Source organism: Emericellopsis atlantica, assembly GCF_019669845.1.
Source record: "Emericellopsis atlantica unplaced genomic scaffold F5Z01scaffold_2, whole genome shotgun sequence".
In the NCBI taxonomy this organism is placed as follows: Eukaryota; Fungi; Ascomycota; class Sordariomycetes; order Hypocreales; family Bionectriaceae; genus Emericellopsis; species Emericellopsis atlantica.
Window position 1 is genome coordinate 1,007,137 of NW_025764704.1, and position 17,810 is coordinate 1,024,946.

The 17,810-nt window shown below is 54.4% G+C and overlaps 7 protein-coding genes across 7 annotated transcripts; 4 read left to right on the forward strand and 3 right to left on the reverse strand.

The window, feature by feature from the left end:
* The first annotated feature begins 152 nt into the window (after positions 1 to 152).
* Positions 153 to 1,686, forward strand: F5Z01DRAFT_210039 (RNA polymerase II transcription elongation factor-domain-containing protein). Its single transcript, XM_046258146.1, has 2 exons — positions 153 to 481; positions 533 to 1,686. The coding sequence occupies exons 1-2, from the start codon at positions 379 to 381 to the stop codon at positions 1,426 to 1,428; spliced, it is 999 nt and encodes a 332-aa protein (XP_046122584.1). The 5' UTR covers positions 153 to 378; the 3' UTR covers positions 1,429 to 1,686.
* Positions 1,510 to 2,187, reverse strand: F5Z01DRAFT_210100 (putative glutathione-dependent formaldehyde-activating protein). The gene is made up of 2 exons (XM_046258148.1): positions 1,970 to 2,187; positions 1,510 to 1,908 (listed from the first exon to the last, which is right to left on the reverse strand). Exons 1-2 carry the CDS (start codon positions 2,051 to 2,053, stop codon positions 1,591 to 1,593), a joined length of 402 nt encoding a protein of 133 aa, XP_046122585.1. The 5' UTR covers positions 2,054 to 2,187; the 3' UTR covers positions 1,510 to 1,590.
* F5Z01DRAFT_210126 (ribonucleases P/MRP protein subunit POP1-domain-containing protein) lies at positions 2,127 to 5,360 on the reverse strand. The gene has a single exon (XM_046258150.1). It carries the CDS (start codon positions 5,014 to 5,016, stop codon positions 2,323 to 2,325), a length of 2,694 nt encoding a protein of 897 aa, XP_046122586.1. The 5' UTR covers positions 5,017 to 5,360; the 3' UTR covers positions 2,127 to 2,322.
* On the forward strand, positions 5,271 to 7,394 carry F5Z01DRAFT_643858 (N-terminal C2 in EEIG1 and EHBP1 proteins-domain-containing protein). The gene is made up of 3 exons (XM_046262743.1): positions 5,271 to 5,716; positions 5,907 to 6,521; positions 6,574 to 7,394. The coding sequence occupies exons 1-3, from the start codon at positions 5,704 to 5,706 to the stop codon at positions 7,209 to 7,211; spliced, it is 1,266 nt and encodes a 421-aa protein (XP_046122587.1). The 5' UTR covers positions 5,271 to 5,703; the 3' UTR covers positions 7,212 to 7,394.
* A 352-nt stretch (positions 7,395 to 7,746) lies between these two features.
* On the forward strand, positions 7,747 to 10,803 carry F5Z01DRAFT_746951 (P-loop containing nucleoside triphosphate hydrolase protein; the record flags this gene model as incomplete). Its single annotated transcript, XM_046266964.1, has 5 exons — positions 7,747 to 7,794; positions 7,845 to 9,149; positions 9,183 to 9,488; positions 9,526 to 10,207; positions 10,277 to 10,803. The coding sequence occupies 5 exons, from the start codon at positions 7,747 to 7,749 to the stop codon at positions 10,801 to 10,803; spliced, it is 2,868 nt and encodes a 955-aa protein (XP_046122588.1).
* F5Z01DRAFT_210429 (phosphotransferase enzyme family protein) lies at positions 10,619 to 12,476 on the reverse strand. The gene has a single exon (XM_046258152.1). The coding sequence runs from the start codon at positions 12,351 to 12,353 to the stop codon at positions 10,995 to 10,997; it is 1,359 nt and encodes a 452-aa protein (XP_046122589.1). The 5' UTR covers positions 12,354 to 12,476; the 3' UTR covers positions 10,619 to 10,994.
* Positions 12,477 to 12,584: 108 nt separating this feature from the next.
* F5Z01DRAFT_643862 (uncharacterized protein) lies at positions 12,585 to 13,725 on the forward strand. Its single transcript, XM_046262744.1, has 2 exons — positions 12,585 to 12,988; positions 13,053 to 13,725. The coding sequence occupies exons 1-2, from the start codon at positions 12,986 to 12,988 to the stop codon at positions 13,476 to 13,478; spliced, it is 429 nt and encodes a 142-aa protein (XP_046122590.1). The 5' UTR covers positions 12,585 to 12,985; the 3' UTR covers positions 13,479 to 13,725.
* The last annotated feature ends 4,085 nt before the right edge of the window (positions 13,726 to 17,810 follow it).

Genomic DNA, 17,810 nt, shown 5'->3' on the forward strand with positions numbered 1-17,810 from the left:
AACGACCAGTAACCCATGCGCCACCCCTCGTAAAGTATCTCCAGTCATTGAATCACGCTTCATCGTTCCCTTCAACGTCAGCGACCAGGAACGCCCCTCAGCGGGAAGCATTGCTAGCTTGCGTCTATTAGTATCCGTCATTATCCACCTGACCCAGCCGAATCCGTTCCCCACCATACCAGGTCCCTCGATCCAGCCATCATCCCGGTCTCGGTCCTGAAACCTCCCCGTCAATTAATTACGATTGCCAACCTCAACTTGTTACGGGTACACAGAGCTCTCTCTGTCCAGAGTCCAGGGTCACACTCAGCAGCACAAGCCTTTCTCGTAGAGTCAGCCGACGCTTCAGGAGTCGTGATCTCCCCACAAGCCGCCACAATGGCTGGCCTCATCGACCCGACAAAGACGGGCAACTACCCCGTCGTACTGAGTGATCGTCTTCTGGGCAAAGAACACAATGAAATCTTCACAGGCGTGCGCTGTACGTTCCATTCGATGCGAAAGATTGACCATGTCTCTAACAAGTGTCCAGATAACCACAAACCGAGTGGAATCTCCGAGTCGTCAACCGCCCGCGTCAAACCGTCGATCGCCGGACAGACATCGTCCTACGACCTCACCATATCCGAATCGGACGGCACATATGCCTACCAAGGCACGAGGAGCGTCGGAGACGGACGCTATGTCATGTACTTTGACCCAAGGAGAGAGGTCTTTGTCCTCGACAGGCTCGACTCGACTTTCCACATGAACCTGACGCGTATGCCTGGGAACTCGGATGCAAGCAGCTTGGAACGACGACATCCCCAGATCAAGGCCGCGGACACGGCGCCCAAGAAGCCAGAGGCCAAACCCAAGGCGAAGGCGAAGCCCAGGGCCAAGAGTCCGCCGCCCAGGAAGAAGGAGCCCGCTGCGAGGAAGCCGGAGCGCAAAGCCAAGAACATTGACCTTGCGCTACCGCCGGCCGCAGCAGCAGCAGCAGCAGCAGCAGCAGAATCGAAACGAAAGAAGGCGCCAGAGGAGGACGAGGACGAAGAAGAGGAAGAAGACGACCCGCTGCAGGTCGAGTACCCGGACGGCAGCGGTCCCAAAGCCAAGGGCCGTGGCTTCTCACCGGCCGTCACGTCCGTCAGACCATTTGACGAGTTCATGGACCGACGGGAAAGTGAGGCCGACGACGCCGATGGCGAGAGCATGGATGAAGAGGAGGACTTCAAGCTACCTAGTCCGGTGAAGCAGCCCCAGCAGAGCGGGTACGCATCGGATCATCATGAGGAGGGGGGCGCCGCCGAGGGCGACACACAGCAATCTCTGGAGGATGAGCTTGAGAAAGATCTTGAAGAAGCCTTTGAGATGGAGATGGCCGAGGGCAGCGGTGAGGCTGAGCCCCAGCAGGACGACGAGAGCGACATTAGTGAGGAGGACTGATCTAACTACCATCTTGGACACCCAGCGGACTTGCTTTGAGCAACTATTCTTTCTCCAGGCGTTCAAGGGTTGGACAGCAGCGATCTCGAATTTACATAGATACCATCTGGCTACGACAATAGGACAGCATTCTCGCCCTCTGTTCCTTGATTTTCTGCTGCATTAGAGGCGTGCCTTGGCATCCGCGAGCACGCTACTCCGTCCCCGGAGCATGCCCTCATCAAAGGTGCCCAGGGTGATGCTTGTCATGTCGGTTCTCCCATCGCGCCAGTAGACGAGACCTCCACACTTTGCGCAGAAGCCACGCGTGATCTCCGGGGAGCCTGGCGACGCCCGGAATATCGTCAGGTCAGGAGGGGCGTCCCGCGACCACGTCTCCTTGTTCCGCAGCCAGGACAGCGAGGAGAGGGGCACCTTGAGGAAGTGCACGTTGAGGGCGCCTGATTGCTTGCGACACTGAGTACATTTGCATGTTGACGGCTGCGCGCGGTTGGTCAGCATGCTGAGCTGAGTGTGATGCTCATCAGTTCACTGGACTCACAGGTATTGTGCTCGATCCCACGTCGAACTGATAGCGGACTGCTTCGCATAAGCAGCCGCCCACAATCTTATCTGGCATGTTCATATTTGCAAGTTCTGGAAAGCGGATGTTCTAAATTGGCCAGCCAGCACTTGGGTGGGCGAGCTCTCGTGGTCTTTTATAGCAGAAGCGTGGCGAACCGCAAGTCATCCACGCCCTTGCGCATTGGCGATCATAGTCACGTAGCGGCAGTGATCTCAGTGTGCATGCTGCTCATGTGAACCGAGGCAGCTCAAATGGTATCATTGACGTATTGTAGCATTCCCCCAATGTGGCCCATCCATGTGCCATCTTGTCTACTTCCGCTGACTGCATCACACAGCTTCCCATCGGGCAAGCCAGCCCACGTTTTCTCCCGCGCTTCTTACAATACACAGCCTGCCTTCTGTCTCGTCCGCTCTGAATCCGCCCAAGACCATGTCCACAGCAATACTGCCAATTGCCGATCCTCTGCCGTCGCTGAGACAGAACTCGCCTGTCGTCACGAACCCAATGAGGTCGTTCGAGCTCGGGCACAAGGGGTGCTGGCCCCCAATATCCCTCAAGTTTGACTTCGTAGACGGCCAAGGTGTCGGCTTCGATGTGAGCTCTCTCACAATGCGCTGCCTGCGCGACTCAGGAGTGGTTGCTCGAGGCTGCCGTGTGGTATCCTTGGCTCCCGCGGCGGTACTGTCAGGCAGCTTGGCCAGCCACTGCGCGCGTAAATCATGGGGTAACGCAGATGGGAAAGAAGTCGACGCTGATGGAGGTATCGTGGCTGGCACCTCGGCGTCGGAAGCTACCGGCACAGGCGGCGGTGTCGCGGGCAGGCGATAGATCCTCGCGCAAGGGCCAACCGTACCTCGGGTCACTAGTCGAATGCGCACAGTCAGAAGCGCGTTCAAAGGTATCGAGAGAGCAGTACCCTCTCCCGCCCGCGCCAGTCCCAGGAAAGCTTTTCGGCTGACGTGATGAAGGGCACTCAAGGCCGAAGACGAGGTAGCCGTGGTCTGTGAGACTTGCCCCTGTTCAACATCCATGGCGCCCTCTGTTGACTGCGTCTCCGCGTCGTCTGGCCGTGGGAGTCCGAAAAGGTACTCGAAATCACAGGCCAGCCCGTCGCCGAGCTCACCTTTCCTGCCAGCGCCCAGATCAACTGTACTCCATTCTGTGCGCTTGCTCTTGGGGCGTCTGGACCATTTAAGAGTGCGGACTGCTCGCTGATCCAGCTCCCACGCAACGCCAGCATCTGTGGTGGGAAAATCCGCCGGGAACCAAGGGAGCCCACGCTCAAAGGCAACCTGGCGCGTCTGCTCGAGACCTGCAAACCGGGGGTTGCCGCCAGTCGACAAGGGACAGTGGACAATGCTGTACCATATCGGTTGGATGCATTTCCAGGGCGCCAGAAGAGTCCACTTCCCTTGCGCCTGCGTACTAGAGCCCGAGCGGGAAGCTAGAAGCACAATGGGGATAGCTGGGTCGATCGGCGACGGCTTGAGGAATGAACCAGGTGTGATTTTACTCCTTCTACGATTGACCAGCCCTTGTGTAGGCAACTGGGAAGCTTCATGCCGGGCCTCACGGTCGAGGAGTGCGTACGGTTTGAGAGCAGTTTCCGCCGGCCACCCCGAAACCGTCTCCAGGAGCTTCATGTCAGCAGCCTCACCTTGAGCAGGGGACTGCTTTCGAGGCGGATAGCGTAGGCGTGGATCTTGGATCGAGAATCCCAGTATGACGTTCTGTGGCAACGCCGCAGGGTTCGTTAGGCCTTTTAGGGACGCGAAAAGCTCAGCGTGTTTCGATTTAGGCTCGCCGGCCACAGGATATGGAGTAAGCACCGAGTGAAGCACCTCTGTCGAGGCCGGACCCGTCAGCTCGATGCTCCCAATCTCAAAGCGGAGATCCTCGATATATAGCTGTGGTGTCTCTGATTTGCACCATCGTAGCAGCTCATTGAACAATTCCGAGAAGCTGGCTGGGTGAACTCTGAGGAACACTTGACGTCTGTCCTTCTTGAGGTCTTCCACCGCTACGCGATCAGCCGGCGCTGGGTTCCAGAAGATCGTGGCGGGACACGACTGCCTGCGGCCTTGTTTGGTCTCGCGACTTAGCATGCCGGACCAGCTGCGTGTGCCAGCCCGCCATTTCTTGCCCTTGTCGTTCCAGCATGAGTCGTGTGTGACACCGATACGCTTCAGAACCCGCTCCATCCCGGCTGGGTGGCCGTAGAGGCCGATTGTACTCATGTAGCTCATGTCCCACACGACCGCCCCTCGATCGCCCTGCATGCGATGAGTGGGACGGTATATCTTCTCGTTGGGCCTGAGGGGCATCGCAAATCGCCAGAGGGGTTCCTTCGGGCTCATCATGCGCGCTCGCTTCGCATGCCACATGTGCGTGGGGAGCCAAATCTTGTTTTTCTGCCGTTTCCGAAATCTGCCCCGCGGTCGTGGTGGCTCATTGAGAGCATTGCGTCGGATCTTGGGTCGTCTCGCCCGTTGGGGCTGCTTTGCTTTGTCCGGCAGAGTCTCTGCTCTGGCCCCAGCCGCCCTCGCTCGCTTCTCCCGAAATGTCTTCTTGCGAAACGCCAATGTTCGAAGTTTCTTCGCCGTCTCCATCCGTATCCTTGCCGTCGTCGTCGTCGGTTTCCTCCTCCTGGCCGTGACCAGTGGTGTGTTGTCCTCCGCCTTCTCCTTCTGTGCCCTCGCTCTCAACCTCTTGGGCACGCGCTTAGGGTTGTGACTGGCTGCTCGTCTTCGCAGACCCCGTGGCACTTTCTGGAAAGCTCGCGTGGCGCCCTGCGTCTTGGAAATCGCCATGCTCTGCTCGAGAGCGCGTATTTCGAACTCATGGGCCGCTACAAAGGGCTGGAGATTGAGCTCGCCATTCTCAAAGGCAACTTCGGGCAGCTGCGCAGGAATGGCCCGCGCAACTCGTCTGGCTGCGCTCTTGTTGCCATTGTTGTCGAGCTTGCGCTTCTTCGTGGGTGGGTTGTTTGGCTGTGAGCTTCCACCCTTACTGGAGCTCATGGTACCAGGGACTGGAGTTCGCGATACTCTGACGGTCCACGCAGTCAAACGCGTGATGGACAAGTCGAGATTCAAAGAAGTACTCTGTTATCGATAAGCTCTGGATAGTGGGCGCTTCCGAGTCGGGTTAGCCTCACTCCAGGGACCTCCCTCGGATCCACCCGGCCCTCCAACGCCTGTGAGTGTGGAATGACGATGTTGTTGCACATGATCCGCGATTCGGGGCGTGGGTAAGGACAGTACTTTACACAATGAGCATCTCCTAGTCGCAAGTCTCTTTCTGAGTGCATTTGTCCTGTAATTATACTCATCCCTAATTCACGGTTTCTTCTGAACTTCTGAATACACAGCGCAACCCTGCCCTGTATCACTTGCTGACAGGCTCGTCATTGTGCCTGGTCCAGACTCGCATCGGCTGCTGCGCAATAGTCTCGACCCCTCCAAGAGCCGCAAGGCTCGCGCGCGCCTTATTTATAGGTCACGATCACGGGTAAACTGGTATTAGTCGTCGCACACCAGGGAGAGCGAGGTCACAGCTGCTCACGAGGACGCCCCGAGTGCCTCACGTGTGTTGTCGCGTCGTGTCGCAGACCTCCCACACCCCGGCGCCGTCAGATCCGAATAGCCTCACAGGATTGGTTCTCCCCGACGGCTTGCCCTGATAGGGCCAACTAGGTCTGGACAGAGATGGAGACTCTAAGTAAGCAACCTCACCTGTTCCTCTTGCCCCATCATTGTTACACTGAGCGCTTTTGGCCGTCCTCCCTTGATGCCCAACTTGTCATGCTATGCTTCGTGCCTATCTGAGACAGGACATGTGCCTGCAACTTAAGGAAGGGGCTCATCATAGTCTGTGGCTCACATCACTAACATGCGTCGTCTCAATCCAGTCGGCAAGGGCAAGAGGCCCAAGTTTGAGCTTCACCTCAAAATCTACGACCTCAACAATGTCCCCCTGGTCTCGGGGTCCTCGTACATCAAGTGGCATCTGGCGCACTCGATGCATGCTGAGCATCGAGGACGCACAGCGAAATGTCCGATTGCGAACCATCGCGTCGACTATGCCTTCAGCAAGACAATTCCACACATCAGGATAGCCATCGACAAGAACAACCAGCTGGTCGAATGTCCTATCGAGCTTGAAATCATCCAAGAGTTTGCCGTGACGGAAAAGATGACGCTGGGCGAAATTAAGTTGAACCTAAGTGAGTATGTCGAGGAAAGCGAGGCTCTGCTGAAGAATCCCTCATCGAGGAGAGGCCGATCAGGCAGCGTGAGTGTGAGCCCGCCGGCCGTTACGGATGGGGATGACGCGCCGGAAGGGATCGTGAGGAGGTATCTCATGCAAGAGAGCAAGATCAACAGCACACTGCGCATGAGCGTTCTGATGGTCCAGGTGGATGGCGAACGTAACTACACGACGCCTTCACTGAAACCTACTGCCACCTTTGGCGGCATTGCAGGCGTCGTTGCCCACGAGCCGCAGGTTGCTGAGGACATTGGACGTGCGTATACTGCCTCCTTTGTTTCCTGGGATTTGCGTACTGACACACGCAGCTTCGCCGAACATAGCGAAACCTAGAGACGCTGCCGATATTCACGATCTGTACAGGAAAACATTGGCGGCATCTTGGAGCAGACTGCCGTCAGAACTACCAGCCGATGAGTGTATCGAAGATATCTTTACTGGAGGTAATGGCTGGCGAACCCACCAGAACCAGCAAATTTCAACGTCCAATTCCAACTCCAACTCCAATTCGGATGAGGAAGGGGACGGCGGCCAAGGCACACTCCGGCCAAGCGATCTGAGACGTTTTGGGAGGCATCGTGGTCTGAAGACGACAACACCCGGTACCAACGCGACGTCTCACCGGCCCCACAACCCTTTCCACTCTCATCGACGACATGGCAGCGCCGCCAGTGATAAGAGCACGGTGACAGTGACCGCACAACAGAATGGCGTTCATGGAGGACCCGCCAAGGTTATCCGGTTACCACGCGCTGCTGTGGATGCAGCGGAGGCGGAGCTGGGGATGGATCGGAGTGACAGTCAGACGCCAACCATGGATAGCGACCGCCCACGCTCGTCATCCAAGATCGAGGGTGTCCACGCGAGGTACATGAGGGAGATGGGGGAGTCGGATGTACGAGATGATCTGATTGCCTGGAAGCTACCGAACGGGGTGGCGTCTTAGTCCATCCAAGCTGTCGTTAGTTGTGTTAGAAATCGCACTCCAGACAAGGCCGTGTAGTACGGCGGATTGCTTGTCACACAGGTGTTTGCACGCTTTGGAAGTCACGTTCAAACTTCTGTGAGATTCTGAAGCCCTCAACGTTGCTAGTCTTGAAATTGAGAAACTTACTGTGTTAGATTATCTGTACCATTGTCTTGCTTGAGTCCGTGTGGACTCTGGTGTGTGATTCAAGGAGAGTCACGGTGCACACGAGGTGGATCGTCCCAAGTATACGCCTTGGTCACTTCACTTTCATTTCGGCTCACCTCGCCCTGCAATTACTAGTTGGCTCCTGCCTACAGAGGGACGTATATGCTGGCTCGTTCATTACCTATCTAGGCAACAGCCCTAGCACGCACAGCTTTTTGAAAACTGACTCCCCAGTCATGACATTCTCTCTCCTTCATGCTCTTTTCATTCACCTCTTGCCTACGCAGAGCTGCCGCTCAACGCACATGTACCATACCAAGGCTGTCCGTTCTTTGAATATCTCGCCATGTACTCAATGTCGAGCTTGGTCGGGATAGCATCCCTCCACATCTCTGTGAGCTTCTGGCACCCTTTCCTCGGAAACTTCTCTAACAATCACTCTAGTCATCGAGGCCGCTGCTGTCATTCCCTAACCAAGATGACTTTATTCGCATCCACGAAGAGGGAACGATAATAGAGATGGAGAACGAAATAAAGTTACTCCAAAACTTTAACCAGAAAGAACAGCAATTCGGCTGCTGGGTTGTTGCGCCTCTGCCCGGCACCAAGACCGTGCGTACAAGGTCATGGCTACTACTTGTGGAGTCCCCATTGCCACCCAACGATGCCCTCTTCCCTGTGGTAGGCGACTGCTTCCAGGTCAGCATGGTTGAAAAGGTGAAACGTGATGGCAAGGTCTTTGGCTTGTGTGGCATGAAGTCAACAAGGATTGTCAACCCTTACGAAGATTCGCCGACTATCGACAAGCGTATGCGCAATGCGGCCGCGTTCAAGGTCGACGCCCCACGGAGCTGGGAGGACGCCGATGGCCAGGTTACGGAGTGGGAGAAAATGAGTTGTTTCGCTATAACCGACTCTCTGGACGACGTTACCTGGACTGAGTCCTCAGACTTATCAGAGTCCAAGAAACAAAGCCTCACCATTCTATGGGACCTCGAGTCCCCAACATTCGAGGCCGAGCTGGCTGCGCTTCGCTATCTAACCAAGAAGAAGGGAGAGGACAAGGAGACAGGCCCAACCACACAATCACTCAATACATTCAAGATGATCCTCGATTTTCAAGGAGCTACAGTTACGAGGACAAATCTCATGCGTGCATATCCGCAGCTTGAAAGTCCACATGACCCGGAGTGGAAAATCCCAGCGAAGCTTCTTCAAAAGTTCGACAGCTTTAACCTTGACCATCAAAAGGCTTACTCTGGGCTAAAGAGTATCAAGAACCATCTCTTCTTGGTCAATGGGTGTCCAGGCTCGGGAAAGACCGAATGGAACATGATCGTCGCCGCGATGATCCAAGCTACTCGGCGCAGTGCCAGCTGCCGGCCAGTACCACGCATACTGTACATCGTGGACATCAACAAAACCGTCGATGATGCAGCAGCCCGATATCACCGACTGTGCCAGGAGGTTGGCGTCAGCTCACTTGCGGTGCGCATGCATGGGTGGCCATCCGAGATGAACAGCAGCACCCGACTGAACGTCGACAAAGACAGCAAGAAGGACAGTGACAAGGACAGGGGCTTCGGTGCTTTCACCGAGAGATTCCTCGCAACGGCGGGCCTGTCGCGCACCGGAAAGCGAAATTCGAATGCAGTGCCAACGCTGGACGAGGCGGCGTGGGAATACTTTGACAACCATTCGACTGATTCAGAATGGAAAAACCTTGGGAGCTTTTTGACGAGGATTCAAGTACACAAAGAGGCACTGGGCGGCAAGGAATAGAAGTCCCTGCGCGATTGTATCTCGAATCTGTACAGAGTCGTCCTAGGGCTGACGGACATTGTGTTTACCACACCTGTTCCGGCCGCTGGGCGTTTCGCCGATGTGTTCCGGCCCGAAGTCATCTTTGTTGACGAAGCTCCTCACGCGAGGGAGTTGACTACACTGATCACCATAGCTTTCTACTCTCCGAGGGTGTGGATCTTCACAGGAGACGTCAAGCAGACCCTTCCGTTCGTCAAGGGCGGTGACAGGCGCGACGCGGCGCGCGATGGTCTGACATTCAACCGATTTGCAGAGCAGCTCAAGGTAAGTCATCCATCTCGTATGTGAACATAACTAACAGAGTCTCCCCCAGGTGTCGACGATGGCCCGCGCTGAGCAAGTCGATGCTCTAGATGCTCGGCTGCTGGTCAACAAGCGAGCGTACGGCAACCTCCACCTCCTACCATCGAAGCTGTTTTACGGAGAACAGATGATATCAGACCACGCACCCGAAGACATGTACCCCTCGTCGGTATGGAACTTGAAGGAATTCCTGCAAGACTTGAACAACAATGAGACGACACAAGATGTCAGCCAGAATCGCATCATTGCCCGGCTCAAAATGTCACAACAACGCACACAGAGATCAAGCTTCTGGAACCCAGAACACCAAAGATGGGTCATTGAGCAGGTTGAGAAGCTCATGGATCTCCCGGGCCTCACATCCATGGACGATCCGGATCGTCCCGTTTCTATCATCATCATGACGCCGTACTCCGCTGCGGTACGCAAGTACGATTCGATCGTCAAAAAATGGCCGTTTGAATGGCAGAATCGTGTCCAGGTCTTGACGGTAGACAAGGCCCAGGGGAGGCAGGCAGACATCGTGGTCCTGGACATGGTCAGGACGGACAGGCCTGGATTCATGACGAGCGAGCACCGTCTTAACGTTGCCATCACGCGCGCTCGACAGGCGGAGATCATCGTCATGCATCCAGCCATGGCCATGGGCCGCCGGACCGCATTGACGAGGCTTTGGGATTGTGTCAAGGCGGGAAACAGGGTTGTCGAGCTGTGATCAGATTGTACGACCGACTGCTTGATGTATCTAGATTTTCCGACTTGGTTCATGATGTGGATGGCTTTGATAATTAATGGCATGGAACACATTTGCACTGATTCCGCGGTCTTCGCTTCATTGCTGTCTTACCTACTGCGGAGTAATTGGTATACCCATGCTTGTATTCTCATGACTGATTTAGTCATTGCAGAGCCGCAACTTACGACCAACAGCAAATTGACGAACCCAATCACGACCTACTCTCAGAAGCTCGTCCATCAGACCACGACCGACCTCAAAGACTGGGGGGACGTCGTGGTTGACGCGACGCACGGCGAGGACTGCTACGATCGCCCAGGCATACCGGTCATCACCGAGCTTCCCACCGGTGACTACATCTACACGTACGAATTCGGTGGCGAGAACTCACGGGAGCAGTACTGGTTCCTCGTCTACTACCGCATCTATCCCGAGGTCAGCCTGAGCGTCGTCCGGCTCTCCGAGATTATGCAGCCTTCCAGTGCAAAGGAACGCCGTGGGCAACTATATTATCGCCGTTCATCCATCCTGCAGCATTGAAGAGCAAGTGGGAAACGCTAAGTTAGATGGCCATAGTATAGAATACAGCTCCGAGGTGACGTCCGAGGCCTGAGCGTACTGCTCGAGCGTCATCACGACTTGGCTGGAGTCACAGAATGAGTTAAAGCAACGAGTTAATGTTCCGTCACGTCTGGCGTCAGAATATCAGGGATTCGCGTGCAGAATTTCCATCAAAGTTCCAAGACCTCGTCAAATGTCAGATGCTCATCCAGTGTCTTCTCTGCCGCCTGCTTCAGCTTCTCCTGGACAAACCCATCTAACCCATCCCGCTCTTCTTGGGTTAAAAGAGCAAGTCTGCTTTCAAGCGTCGTAAACTTGCCAAAGTACTGCTCATCAATCATCTGCCAATATATGTCGTCGAACATGAAGCTCTTCCGTGCGGCAAGGCAGAACCAGAAGCGCCCATTATCCATAGACGGTGCCATATGCTCGGATAGACGCTGGGACCCCCTGAGAGTTCCCTGCTGCAGCTGGTCGTCCTCTATGGCTCTTAAACACTTGAGAAATAGCTCTAGGCGTGGCTTAAACCGCGCAAGAAACTGCCTCAGATCGGACTCCCAGGCCTCTGGGCTCTCAAAGAGAAGCCACCACGGCGCAACATGTGTAAATTCGACGGGCGCGACATATGTGAATTCCCAGTCAATGACTCCCGTGACCTCAAAATCCGACCCCGTGTCGTTGACAAGAACATTGGACGGGCGCAAGTCGTCGCAGTAGAGGTGAAATGGCCGCGGTTTTGTCGGCATTTCTCGAGCGATCCTTCGGAAGAGGCAGCGCGCAATGTACTTCTTCCTGCAGTCTTGCTCGTCCTTGACGGCATTGTTCCGCTGGTATCTGAGATGAAGAAGTTGATGTGATGCCAGCTCCTGGAAGTAGTCTGAGGCATTTTGAAAAGACTCCTCGGTAAAAATGCCTGGTGGTAGGTTGCCCACCCGAACAAGCTCGTTCATATTCAAAGTCAACGGACGTTTGGCAACTCTCCATGTCCCTGAATCAAAACCAATGGCACCGATAATGGGGAACTCGAGCTTAGAGAGCTCGAGGACGACCGTGGCCATTGATCGATAGGCCCTTTCCAGCTCCACAGTCGAGACGTTGGGATCCAAGCTGGGGGATTGTACGGAGGGATCTCGCACGTGCGTTGAAAGTAAAGTCCCCTCGACAAAGGATATGACCGTGTATGGACCGCAGGCCCACAAGCCGCTCCCTAGGACTCTGGGTATAGGGAGTACTGTGTGCCGGGAAACCCAATCCATGGCGATCAGCTCATCGTTTGTTTTCTCTTTGCGCAATCGGCTTCGGCCAAAAATGGGGAACCGGACGACCGCTTTGGAGCCATCATCAAAGGTAACGGTACAGACGATATTGTAGGAGCCGGTGGTGTATCTGGATGCCTCGACTGGATGCTTACCCGGACAGTGGCGACCGGCGAGTTTCAACGGTAGTTCTGGAGACTGGCGCATCAAGAGCTTAACCCAGCCAGCGAACAACTTTTGGGACTCTTCCTCGGCCAGCTCGTCCCACTCCATAGTGAGTGAAACAGCAGATATGAATAGAATGAAATTCCCGGGTAGTATGAACTGCGGTTGGGCGTGCGATGGAAACTAAGCAGTCCCAGGGAATGGAAGTTATTGGGAGACGAACGAGCAATCGGACGCATGGTTGGCAAATCGCAATGGTGTGTAGCCTGAGGCTGCAACACTGCCCCACTCATGGCGTCCGTTACCAACAGACACATGAGATCTTCATCCTTCCACAGTCGGCAACCGTGACGGTTGTTCTGTGGAGCCTCACCCTCACCAGAGCGGACCAATAAACACACGGACAGTATCACACAAGCATTCTTGCCGCCAACCGTTCCAGAATGGAAATACTGTTAGACACAGCCCCATAACCACAGTTAATATTTGCCTATCATGTTGTGGGGGTGATGCACCAGGAGTCAAGCTAACCATGATTCGTGGCGAGGCCGGGCGGCTATGAGTGAGCGCCAATATTATGCGACAGCCGCCAACAAACAGATGCATGACTGACTGGGCTAATAACCATCGGCCATCAGGCGCATGATGAAACTTAGCCAGGCTGTACTATAATCCTAGGGCCACAGACCAGATGCTTAGATGGTGAAATGAGATGGGCAGGCTATAATTAGTGGGTTTTGATGGTCAGGCTTCCCGTTAAGTATATAACTATAGGTCTTTGAACTTTGGCCTAACAACGTCCGCCAGCACCTTTATCCTGTACCTCCGACAGAAATCGAGTTCACAAGACGAATATTTGTATTGAATATCGACTCCTCTTGTCTTTCTTGCCGGCGCACAACAAACAACCGCTCTCCCTTTTACCACGAACAAAAGATGAGCGACACTACCAAGAAGGCGCGGGACACTCTGTCTTCTATCTACTCGTTCTACGAAGCCAACAAAGATACGCTAGAGCGGGCCCCCTCTTTCCTTAGCGATACGAGCAGAGATATCCAAATAGGTCTACGTTCTAGCGTGGTACCATCGGCCGAGCAAACTGAGGAGCTTAAGAAGGACCTGCGGGAGCTCGTCAAGACCAAGGAGGCCCTTGGCAACATTCCTGCGGCCGAACTACAACTCATGATGGAGGCAGCCAATGCTAGCACAATTAGACGCAAGCAGAAGAAATGAGTTCAAGCGACGCATGGTGGGGGTTATACATGTCGCAGGAATTTGTCGGATCAGTCAGGTCATCGTCCATGCGTTCCATACCCGTTGCAGGATCAAGAGATGGGACACCGCAATGGCTATAGGAAGCTGACCTTCAGTCACTCGTTAAATAGACCAAGAGCCATTGTTTCCCTGCTCCTAACCCGTGGGCGTGACACCCAAACTACAGGCCTACTCCAAGGCAACAGTGTGAACATAGGTCCACAGTACCTTTCCCTAGTCTCCCAGAGTATATTTATCCTGAGGGAATCTATACGGACCTCCTTCGCGCCATGTGGGCAGGGCATGGAATAGCTCCAGCGCACCGCGAAACCTTCCAGCACCGAGGGCGATATGCGCTGCACACAGCGCGCGAATCCCCTGTTCTATCCCGTCGCATTACGAACATCCGCCGCCCATCCATCTAACTCCAACGACAGCTACCACAATGAAGCGCCTTGAGAGTCTTGAGGTGAGGCTCAATTAACTCCGCAACGTTGTGGACACGATAAAATCGAAATACCTCCCTCAGCACCAGGAGCTCGAACGAGGAGGTCGCATACCCCACGACAGAGACGATCGAACAGCCGACGAGGTTAAAGAACACGGTCGAGCCGACAACACAACAAATGATGTTGATTAGTTTGAGGGGCTGTATGCCTCGCTGGCCAGGGCTGCGGGTCAATCAATCAGGCCAGATCCAGGGGGTCTATCTGACTGATTGACACATGCACGAATTCTGCACAAATGTCGACTATTTGATCTAATACTGATAGATATGGATCAGATTTGATGGACTTCGTGCGTGACCAAAAATAAGCCCTTCTAGGTCGATGTGAAAGGAATGAGGCTTTTGGTGATGCACGGTTGGCAGCGATGTGTTGTTATGAGGAAGGTGATGACCCTAATAGGCCCGAGTCGCTAGGAGGTACGTACCTAGGGACCGAGGCCTAGGGGGGAGGTCCCGTGGGTGGGGGGATGCGTATTCTTATTGGTGGAGAGCCTATAAAAATGGGTCTATGCACCCTTCCGCGTTGTTTAATTGGTCTGATCAAACACTCAAACGAGCGGCAGCCTACAGATTGATTGATTGAAGGCCTCAAAATGCCTGATCTTCGGACTGTTGTTTGCGAACGAGGAAGATGGTCTGATTGACCCGCAGCCCTGACGCTGGCTGCTGAGCTCCAGTAGACCCAGAAGCAGAAGCACCGCCAAGAGCATCTCCGGAAGTAGCGCCATTCATTACCAACAACCCTGGAGGCAGCACCGCCAACAACAAAGGTCCCGACATCGCCACAAGGCAAACGTCCAGCGGACGCCAAGGGAGCCTCCCCAGACGCAAGCCCAGAAACAACACGGCCAAGTTTAACGCAACTGGGGGCAGCATCGCAGTCAGTGAACCGTCTAGGATCCCAGGAGCCCAGCCCGGAGCCAGCAGCTCCATCAACAGGCCGTCCGATAGATGTGGAGGCCGACAGGCAGCACCATCGGACGCACAGGCGACGCCAGATTCGGATATTGCACCATCTGCACCGGCCACTCCAGACCTAAACACAATCCCAGGGGCAGTATCGCTGGAGGCAATATCGGGCGCAGAACTACCAGCAGGCGGCTCTGCAGTCTCATTCATCTTGTCGCGGCCTCAGCGATAGACATAGGTTGTGAGCCTGTTGCCGGAAAGTGCTCCGGAGGATCTCGTGAAAGACAGCCTTAGCATACGCCGCAGCCATTGCTGCGGCGTGGGGCTGCCATTCATTATTTTTGGGCTTGTCCCGACTCCCCATAGTTACCGTCCCCCCCCGGATGACGCCGATGGGTATGCGATATATCGTTCCGGACGCTTCCATTTCGAGGCCAAAACGAGAAGCGGTCGCTAAATGGTAATAACCCTGAGCTTTATAGATCCAGAAATGAGGCATTGGTATCGGCGAGGCACATGGGTGCGACTGCTGCCTTGAGAAGAACCTGCCTTCCGCGATGCCACTCAGAAGTGCGAGCGGTAACGGCTCCATGTCCAGTAGCGTACTCTCGGCTTCCTATTCTCATCCGCTACTTTAATTCACCACGAGAATAACTTCGATGTTGCCAAGAAGAATAACGTACCTGTTTCCACTAAAGACTCTGGTTAGAGGGGGAGCCAGAGCGGAGGCGGCTCCTGTGCTATGGTCGTGAACAACAGCACCATTAAGCCCGGCGAACTAACTAGGTGACGTTGTGAACATTGCACATGCCATGATCTTCGTCGAGCCCGACCAGCCACCATACAGACAAGCAGTCAAAGTTGACCAGTCGTCCTGATGGAGACCATCCAAACGATGCAAGCTCTCAGCCCCTCAGTCACACCTCTGTGCCGGCCGAAAGGGCTCGGGCGGCCCAAAACCACGAGAGCGTGAGAGTAGGGCATCGAACACCAGCCAGTGACTAAGACCCAGGAAACAGGCAAAGGAACACGCTCTCGAATCTCTCGATATACATGGGCGTCGAAGTGACCTTCTGCAAAGTCCAATGACCACCAGGATATCAAGAATGCGACCGACATGTGCCAGCGTCCTGCCCGGCAGTTGACTCCCAAGGAGACAGGCGAACAACAGCAAGAACCAGCCTCCGCCAACTCATCGGGTCACCGGGTGACTGGAGACCATGGAGGTTAGTGGGAACTAGGCCCAGAACCTACGCGTAGGTCTGATGAGTAACCGTATGACCATAACGGCCTCGACCTCTCACGGGTGTAGAGTCGACGCTGGGCGGTAGCCCCCCTTGGAGCGAACCCTGCATAGCTTCTGATCTGGCATGTGAATTGTTGAGGGGTGTGGAGTGGAATAACCAGAGGTGTCCGATGGACGTCTATAGATAGGTGGCATGATATACGTGGAGGGACGGTCCTGACATCGCCTCAGAACCATAAAATACTCGTTGGACTACACCCTTCAGAATTACAATGCCCAGCGCGCACTGGAATACATTGCTGCTGAAAACTCCTAACCGACTCATGTGTAATTATACTAGCATTATCATGATAGACCCAGTCATTGCAGAGCCGCAACAAAATGGCAGAGAAATGACTGCAAGGGGTGCCAAGCATGATCTTGACACACAGTGTGATAAGGTTTCCATTAAAGTTAACGTGTGAAGCAGTCAGCCGCGAACCAACCTGGGGGTGGGGCGGCAGGTAACCGAGGGGCATGTCGCTTTCTGTCGCAGTTTGCAACGATGAAAGGTCTCATCCGGACTTCTCGAATTCAGAAAGTGGTTGCCAATGGACGTGAACCTCCTAGTCTAGATGTCCTGGGTCGAGATGTATCAACTAAGCATGTGGCCGAGATCTCTGAAAGTTGCCCGCTGTCCTGTCCAACAAATTAGCACGCAACCCCATCACCATTTCATATGTCCCATTCCTGTCTTCGGGCGGACGCGAGGTTGGTTGTATAGCAGGCCGACCTTTGGCTCACGAGAGGAGGGGCTGTAAGCGAGGGGCTTCTCCGATGGTAGAAGAAAGTTCCAACATCCTTTCTAGCAAAGATTTTGAGCTTACTCGCTTAGAGCCGGCCCGTCCTTGTCGATTGGATTCTCGGATGCGTCCGGTCAAATACCGACCTAGTGAACATGGTCACGCGTACGTACTACTGAGCGTCTTGCGGCCGCTGAGATAGTACGGAGTACGGAGTACGGATACAAGTAAGTGTTCCAACGGACTCGGACGCGCGATGTGGGGAGAGCGCTAGTGCTTGTGGGATGGCTCATCCCCTCCCGTACCACTCGCTCGTTGATGGGAGGCATTTTCATTTTGTGGCAAATTGCCGCATGGGAATGGCATCGAATCTCGGTCCTGACTGCCAGTGATGTGTGCAGTGGAATAGCGAGAGGCTCCCGAGGGAGTCTATGGTAAGTACTTAGGTGGCATGATATATCTGAGGGTTGAACATAGGCCTAGAATCGCCCCAGAACCGTGAAGTACTCATTATTACACCTAGACTACAGTAACCGTGTATATGCCAATGCTTGAATTTCAAGGAGTAGCACTTATATATGGTTAACAAAGGTGACAAGCGTTATGCTTGGTCGTCGATGTGAAGAAGCGCGCTTGACAACGATGACGGGCTGATAATTAATAGAGACAATCAAGGGAACCCCACTGACCAAGCTCAATACTTCCTCATGAGTGCAAGTTCCAATTCAAAGTCATGTCACCTGTTCCTACCTTGGGCGAGTTAAAATCCTGCTCAACGCAGGACGCAGTTTCCTTCACTTGTTCGCTTCGCTGGGGTCCAGATGTACAGCAAGTAAATTCGCCGCAGGACGCCGACTGCGAATCGA

Coding starts and splice junctions, on each gene's coding strand:
- F5Z01DRAFT_643858 (XM_046262743.1), top strand. Junction 6,522..6,573: donor GGTTGCTGAGGACATTGGAC/GTGCGTATACTG, acceptor TGACACACGCAG/CTTCGCCGAACATAGCGAAA.
- F5Z01DRAFT_210126 (XM_046258150.1), bottom strand. CDS start 5,016: ATGAGCTCCAGTAAGGGTGGAAGCTCACAGCCAAACAACCCACCCACG.
- F5Z01DRAFT_210039 (XM_046258146.1), top strand. CDS start 379: ATGGCTGGCCTCATCGACCCGACAAAGACGGGCAACTACCCCGTCGTA. Junction 482..532: donor AATCTTCACAGGCGTGCGCT/GTACGTTCCATT, acceptor ACAAGTGTCCAG/ATAACCACAAACCGAGTGGA.
- F5Z01DRAFT_210429 (XM_046258152.1), bottom strand. CDS start 12,353: ATGGAGTGGGACGAGCTGGCCGAGGAAGAGTCCCAAAAGTTGTTCGCT.
- F5Z01DRAFT_210100 (XM_046258148.1), bottom strand. CDS start 2,053: ATGAACATGCCAGATAAGATTGTGGGCGGCTGCTTATGCGAAGCAGTC. Junction 1,909..1,969: donor TGGGATCGAGCACAATACCT/GTGAGTCCAGTG, acceptor AACCGCGCGCAG/CCGTCAACATGCAAATGTAC.